This window comes from Tasmannia lanceolata, unplaced genomic scaffold (genome assembly GCF_043159265.1).
Source record: "Tasmannia lanceolata isolate RefF3 unplaced genomic scaffold, GAP_Taslan_0.1 ptg000012l, whole genome shotgun sequence".
Lineage (NCBI taxonomy): Eukaryota > Viridiplantae > Streptophyta > Magnoliopsida > Canellales > Winteraceae > Tasmannia > Tasmannia lanceolata.
This window is the reverse complement of record NW_027518689.1, coordinates 28,853,402-28,861,665: the sequence shown is the minus strand read 5'-3', so window position 1 is coordinate 28,861,665 and position 8,264 is coordinate 28,853,402. Positions and strand designations below refer to the sequence as shown.

At 37.1% G+C, this 8,264-nt stretch overlaps 1 protein-coding gene across 1 annotated transcript; it reads right to left on the bottom strand.

Moving 5' to 3' along the window:
* Window positions 1-391: 391 nt before the first annotated feature.
* On the bottom strand, window positions 392-3,750 carry LOC143887166 (uncharacterized protein At2g34160-like). The gene is made up of 5 exons (XM_077391273.1): window positions 3,552-3,750; window positions 3,152-3,200; window positions 1,250-1,312; window positions 1,093-1,157; window positions 392-891 (listed from the first exon to the last, which is right to left on the bottom strand). Exons 1-5 carry the CDS (start codon window positions 3,669-3,671, stop codon window positions 760-762), a joined length of 429 nt encoding a protein of 142 aa, XP_077247388.1. The 5' UTR covers window positions 3,672-3,750; the 3' UTR covers window positions 392-759.
* Window positions 3,751-8,264: the final 4,514 nt, after the last annotated feature.

Sequence of the window (8,264 nt, the reverse complement as noted above, 5' to 3'; positions counted from 1 at the left end):
AGCCTCTCTGCATAGCAGGGTAAGGCTGCGTACATCTAGCCCTCCCCAGACCCCGCCCGCAATGGCGGGAGCCTCATGCACTGGGCCACCCTTATGTATGTTGTATGTATTGTTGTTCGATTAGTTCTAAGAGCAGTTGGGTTTTGGAAATTATTGAGAGGCCTCCTTTTCTGAGCAAAAATAACCAATTAACTTCTAGAAATGGAGATGAGACTGCTATCATCTGTGATGCAATCTCCCTTTTAAGTCTGACCTATCCTTTTTTACTTTCCCTCATTAAAGTTTGGATGTTTACCCCCATGACAGAACAATTTATGATGAATCACAGGCCACTTGTAATGACTTTAAACGCCAATGAAAGAAAAAATTTCAGCATGCCAAGAAACTAGAATGATCTCAAACACTCCAGCAAAGATTCAAAGATAGACTCAAGGAACATCAAACTTTTTCCTTCTTACAATCAATCAGTTGGATTCATGTTAAGGGGAAAATGCAGATACACGACTCAAAAAGATTCAAGAATCAGAGACAACAGTACCATTAGAGGTGATTTCTACAACCCTAAAAAATGCAAAAACAAGAAAAGAAAACGATGGGCAGATGCATGCAATGTTCCCACGAGGTGTGGTACATGCTCAGTGGCTTTCTCAAGTCTCCTCTTTCAAATTCTGTTCATGTTAGCAGCAGCTCTAACCAGAAAATCTCTACCTCTATCTCTAAATGGACGCATTAAAAGTGTGAAAGTCCAAAGGTCTTTGATCATTCCTTGTTATCTCCTCCAGCTACCTCCTCCTCGGTAGCAGCAACCATCAGATTGTCAAATTTTTCAGGCTTCCCAGGCGCAGCCATCAGATTGTCAAAATTTTCAGCCTTCCCAAGAAGTATCTCAATCTACATTCAAGAAAAGCAAAGATTTATAGCAACTATTCCCTCAGTGGAAATTAAAGTTTCCTAAGATATTTTTGGACTTTTTTAAAGTACAGTGAGAAATAATCAACAACTGATGGTTAAAAACGGCATGGGTATTTTTTGCTAATCCCATACAATTAAAGGATGTCAAGATCAATAATTTTACTATGAAAGGACACATACCTTGGCTTTCTGAACAAGACGTCCCTTGGATTCATCTTTCATGCCAACAGTAGATGTCAAAATCTCTGTTCCATTTCAAAAACAAAAATTTATTTTATTTATATAAGGATCCTTCTGGAGAAGAGACGTGTAGAATTTTTAAAAATGGAGGGCTTACTCTTCTCAATAGCCAACCCATTGTTCTTCAGAATCTCTGAAATGATAACAACTGTAGCAATAGCTGAATAGAGACAACAACCAAGTAAGCTAACTTGAAAGTAGGTACCTTGGAAATGAAAATCAAATACAAACTGCAAGTATTACTAATGAACTTATGCATCTGTTCTAATGATTAAAATGCATTTTTTTCAGTGAATATTCCCAGACATGGGTAACATGTAAATCCCCCTAAATGCATATATATCATGGTGAACACTAATACCATATCTGGGAAATTAATAAACCTGTTAAAAGGAGAGTAGGAAATTGAAAGAACACATATCAGTAAGCTATGTCATGGTTGAAAACTTGAAACGTTCTTTAATTCACAAACAGAGAATTCAATTTTGCAATTGCTACTTTGCTAGTACCTTCCCAGATCAGAAAAAAGACTATCCTTTATCCCGGTCAAAATAATATGTGTTCCTTTTCACTTATGGGCAACAAGGTTTGGCTACTTTATTTATGTCTAATTTGATTCGTATAATTTCATCTAATCTTAGCCTTAAATCGATAAATATGGGGAACGTGAGATGATCCCAACAGCTGCGAATTTCCTTACTTCTAAGCGTATAATGGCAGAATCTTGTAATACAAATTCAAAGAGCAGGTTGTCTTTTTGTTTTATCTGAGCAGTTGGAAGTATTAAAAGAAAGAAGAAGTGATACAAATAAGCAAGGATCAGAAGAAGAGCCCGTCCAACAAGGAATAAATGACTTTAGAAGGGCATGTTTGGCCACCATGAAAAATTATTCCATGGAATATTTGTAGGCCCAATTGCGAGAGAGAGAGAGAGAGAGAGAGAGAGAGAGAGGTGGGAGGGGGAGAGACCTAGAGGGCAGGAGGATAGAGCACAAACTAAATGGAATTAATAATCAACTTGAACTGACGATAGTTCCATCTAAAATTATAAACTATTGAGAAATGATCTGATGTGGTAACCTCACAAAGATTTGGGAACTGAAATTTACAACTCCTTGTTTTAATAAATGCGCCTATCTCTTCGTTTTTTTTTTCTTTTGAAAGATCCACCTATCTCTTTGTTGAAGACTTCTTTTTTGGCTTTTGAGCTTGGTGGGAATTATAATAAGCAATGAGAGAATTATCATTCCCCAAATAAAAATAACTGAAAATGTAGATGACTGTAAAAATGTATGTTTCCTTTAGCCCTGGTGGTTTGGATTTGCAAAAAAACATTTCTCACGAAAAAAATTTCTTGGGAAAATTTATTCTTTCCACAATTTAGAGGGAAATGATATGATTGTGATTAATTTTGAGTAATAATATCATAAATTGAAGGTCCCTCGAATTAAAAACTGAATTGGATTGGTTCAAACATCTTTTCATATGTAAAAAATAATAATAATAAGTTTAGAAATTTTGTCCTTCCAGAACTTTTCAAGAAAATTCCCCCAATCCAAACAGGGTCTTTGGTACGAAAAAAAGATCATGTGGCTGTTCATGAACAAAAAAATTTCCAAAATCGAACTGACTGTTCCATCACTTGAGTATATGAAATCGATTGGAGCAGGTTACAGAGATTTAAAAGGTTGGTTCAAGAAAATGTAACCAAACCCAAACGATGGGAGATTTGAAAGATAGGTCAAAGAAACAGTGAACAGAACCCTATTTCTTGAACAGTGAAAGAAATAGGTTGGCTCATTAAAAATACCTCCCAAGGGAAATATTAATTAAAGAAACAGTGAAAGAACAGACCCCAACAAAAACCATATTTTCTAGGCAGAACCTATAAGTAATAGTTCACAAATGATAAGTTCAAGAAACAGTAAAAAGAAATACCTAAAAAAAAAACATAACCAATCTCATACTAAAAAACTGGAAGAGAATGTAGAAAACATACCCATGCCCAAAGCAGAAAGCTCAACCTCGTTATGCTGCTGCATATATCTCTGTAAATAAAAAGGAAAACTGTTTCAAGAAACCAAATCTACTTTCAAGAGGAAAAAAAAAAACCCTAGGACTATACTTAAATTACCTATCAAGAATTGTTTCTTCCATCAGTTACAATCAATCGTAAAATCAATTTACCAATGAAACCTAAAAAGAAAGTCTAGATTGGATTGTGAAGTTAACCCTAATGGAGATTCTTGATAAAACAAGAAATCTCAAGATTATTTACACAATTGCAAGATTAATTAACGAAGATTCAAAGGAAAGACTGAATCAAGAAGCAATTGATAAAATACAGAAAGAAAAGAGGCAAGAAAGACAACAAACTTCTAGGGAGAGAGAGAGATTACCTTAGCGAGATTGACGTAGAAGAAGAGTGGTTTTTTGGTGTTGGAGACCTGAATCCGATTTTTCTTGTGAGATTTCATCTCAAGAACGTTGTTAGGGTTTGTAACTGTTACCACTTCCATTGAAAATCTCTCTCTCTCTCTCTCTCTCTCTCTCTCTCTCTCTCTCTCTCTCTCTCTCTCTCTCAGAATTTGCAAGAAAATGAAATGCTCTGTGCTTGGAATGAGCAGTGCAGGGGTTTATATAGTCGATATTCTCCCTAAGCTAGCCAATGAGAAGAAGACGCGTGTCTTTATTGACAGGTTGACGGTTATTTCAGTTCTTGCTCCAATGGCGATTTTGCCCTCGGTTTTTTTTTTTTCTTTTTTTCTTTTTTTTTTTGCCGTTATTGCTAGAGGATTTTTCTTGGCTAATGAGATCGGCACTACCATGTTTTAATAATTGCACAAACTCAACTTGTATTTTCTTTTTAATGGGCTTTTGAGAGCTTTTTGGGAACTCTCATAACATTTGACATCTATTTAAGTTATTAAAGACAAGATGAGTTCGTGCGATTATCGAAAAATGGTAGTGCCAATATCATTAGCTTTTTCCTTTTGGACAGCCTCCCTAGTGTGTTTATGACTACTTTTACACAAGATTGGGCTGCCCTAAATAATAAATAAAGGGCGCTGATATTTTCCCCCCCTTGTAAGCTATCCTCCCTCCCCCCGCCCGCCCCCCTCCTCCCCGTCCCCCCTTACGGCTGGCTAACGTTCTCCCACCATTTGACCGGTCTCTCTCTCTCTCTCTCACACACACACACACACACACAACAGGAACAGTTGGTGGGCCCAACAGAAACCGTTGGTGGAATGGTGGTCCCATCTTTGAACAACGTAGGCCCCGCCCATACCACATCATAGGATAATCCAAACCGTCCATTTGATGGGCCATAAACGTAAATAGGTTGAGTCCCAAAATATCATTTCCATAGGCTGATCCTAGCCATCCAATCTAAATAGAAACTACATCTTATGCAACCTCTATAGATTGTAGGGTTGTGATCATCCTACGGAAATGATTTTTGGGGCACAACCTATTTACATTGTGGCCCATCAAATGGACGGCTCGGATCATCCTATGGTCTGGACGGTACACTTCATTTTCAAAAATATGGGTGGGGCCTAAATTGGTACGAACCACACCATAGGATGATCCAAACCATGGACGGCTTGGATCATCCTATGTTGTGGACGGTACGCTTCAATTTGAAAAATATCGGCGGGGCCTACGATTGGGCCTTAATGTTAGTGTACGACCAACACGCTGTGCACGAAAAATAAAATAAAATAAAATCCACAGCTCCAACAAATGACAAAAAGTCCCAGAAAATTCTTAGCAATGGGAAATGATATATTCACCCCTTTTTCTTCTCTGGGTCACCCCCTGCAGTGTAAAAAAGTAATCTTTTCTTTTAACTTTTAAAAAACAATACCGTATGTTTTATTAAGGTATTTGCTAGGGGCATCACATAAGACAGTTTGTGGAACGTCTGTTGCATGAGAGAGCAGCCACATAGGCTCACTTTTCAACAGATTTTGTCATTATTCATAAGGTGTCTGCTCTCTTTTGCAACAGACGTTCTGCGAAATGCCTTATGTGATGGACCTAGCAATTCTCTTTTATTAAAAGATCTTAAAGGAGCACACGCAACACATTTTGCAAAGTATTATTTTTAATTTTTTGGGAAATGATGAAATAATTATATTTTGAATCTGAAAAATGAAAAAAAAAAAAAAAAAAAAAAAAACAGGAATGAAAAAAGAAGAATTGTGTGAGTTGACCCTAGTTTTTTTCCTAATTGACTCGACTTATTTTCAAGTTGACCTGACTTTTTTAGAAGTCGACCCAACATTTTTGCAAGTCAACCTGATCTTACTTCCAAGTAAAAGATCTGGTCAAATTAGTAAAAAAATGGAGTCAAATTTGTAAAAATAGGCCAAATCTGTAAATGGGGGATGGGGGGTGGATGTCAAAAAATTTTGACTCAAATTTTTGCCGACTCGACCCGATCTTTGACAACTTGATTTTGGAGCAATCAGTTAGTCTAACGCATACCAAGTGTTCGGTTAAATTCCTGTAAGAGTCTAGATTACTCAATCTTCATGACTATTAGGGCACCTTTAGGTCATAGGATTTGTCCACAGTGATTTAGGTTTTAGTTATTTAGTATTATGTTATTTTATAACTGCTTAGGCGCCTTAATATCTTTCCAGAGTCCATAGGGTTTTCTTACATGTCAAGTTATCTACTTCCAACCATGGCCCGACAAAGACGAGACCAACTCCAAGAAACCTGGAAATAACACACTCATGCTACGATGAATCATCACTCATACATGATAGTCGAAATTAAAGTAACGTTGAATCGCATTAACAAACATCTTGGGCTGAAGGCTATTAATAATGCCATGACTACTAGGAATGCATGCCAACCCAAACCCCTATACAAAGCAAAGCAAGACGAAAGGACACTGACCTAGGCCCCACTAGTTTAACTATTAGGGAACCAGTGGCCAGTCATTTGAACCCCACTCTTCCTCCTAAGACTTGTACCATGAGACCACCTCTAGGTGAGATGAATCCGGGTCATGTACTTCTAAGCCCCAAACCACAAGGTACTACCATCAAATACTACACTAGTGGTGAACCAAGTTAGGTCATCTTGTTGTCCGCGTAGGACATTCAATCCTTAAGACCAATTTAGTAGGACTAGTAGATAATGAAGATAGAAGTGGCCTTTAGTCCTCGTGATAAAAGTGGTCCACATGAGAGAACGAATGTGCAATCACATAAGGGCAAACCCGATGAAATCGTATTTGACGAGGATCATGTGGGCGTAGTTTGTGTGACCTAGTGTAGGTTAACCCGGTACATAATGTCAAACTCCAAATACTGTTATGTGCTCTCCTATCGTTATGACTGCTAAGAGATGAGTCTATTGTTGTTATTATTCATAGGTTCTTAGATGTGGCTCGTTTTATGTCAATTTGTGTAGCTAGATTCTCCAATGTGTCTCATTTCTAGAGAGCTTTATGGAGCCAAATGATGAATACACTTCAGTTTTGTAGTGTTTATCATCCCAGTTAGATGGGGTCAATCGCAGCTTAGGGAGTTTACTGAGATGCCTAGCTAGCAAGAGACTTCATCAATGGGACTTGGTTCTGCCTCAAGAAAAATTTGCTAATAATAGTTCCATCAATCGATCCCCTCGTGCATCCCAACTTGAGACCATCTAAAGTTTTCCCCTTTCTCGTCTATTGGGTCGTACCCCTTTATCCTTCCCTGACTGGTGTAGTATTGAGGTCAAGAATCCCGTTCGTCGTGTTGAGAAGGTACGACAAGAGGTGTTGGACGGCTGCACACAAGTCATGAGCAGTACCAAGTAGATGCATAACACCACCAGGGATGCCAGCCATTCAACATAGAGATTCTGATGACGACACTACCTTGACATGATCATTTTTCGACCAGAGCCACTCATGTTAAATCCTTAGGAGGTTTTCCAGAATCACTCATCATCGTCTCAACACCTTCTAGAGATTTCTTTATATACATCTGAATGTTTTAAACTCCCCGAGCATTCCGCTGGAGGTATGAGAATTTCATAAACGCATGTCAATATTTGAAAGATACGTGAATTTTCGAAAAGCTTTGTGGGTACTTTTTGAATTATATGTGCGTTTCATTTTAGAAATATCCTGACTTTAGTAATTCATGATAAGAAATGTTCATCTGTATTATGAATTTTTATACCTAATTAAATGATGTTTTCAAGTGAAACTTTGAACTTTTAGTTCATTATTCAGATACTTACTGAGCGATTTAGCTGCCCCTTATCATTATGAAAATTTTCAGAGTACTGTGAGAGCTAGAGCATAGTTCTCGTTGGTATATTTTTATAGAGACTTAAAAGAATTTTTTCAATATTTGGAGTTGTAGTATGAATTAGTGTATATTTGAACTTTTATCCCTTCTGGAAGTTTAGCGTTGTACAGAGAACAGAAAGGAAGAAAGGTTGTATTTTATTTTATTTTATTTTATTTTTATTTTTATTTTTTTGAGTTTTGAGCCGAGACTGTTTATTAGAGTCATTTTTGTATTTCTTTTTAGTTCTGCTCAGAATCAATTATAGTGTTTGTTTAATGAAAATTAGATCTCCATTAATAATACAACCATAATTGATCGAGTATGGCAGTTGTAACCCGAGACTTGGAAAGATTCGAGTCTCGAGCGTGACACTAGGTGGATTGTATGGGTGGTTGATGAATTTGAATATCCAGGGAGACTTCAAATTTGAAGTTCAATTTGAGGAAATAAGCCTAGCACCTTGACTTGAAAAGGAGCATCTTTTCCTTCGACAACATGAAATCTAGAAACGTAAATATAGTATATATCACTGACAATGAACCATGTGATGAAAGCATGGCAATGGTGTAGCAGAAGTTTGTCTAAGATCTGGATTCTATAGTTAGAAAAGAAAGACTTGGATACAGCTATAGCATCCATCTTGAAGTGCCTAAGTGGGATTTTAAATGGGATTTTACAAAATTGGCTTTGTACCTCAAAATTTATGGTAAATGGTAATCTTCACTTCGAAAGATTAGGCCTAAGTGGTTTAGGAAAGAGTTGAAATGCCATACAAGCACATTAATGCCAAATATGAGGTAACTT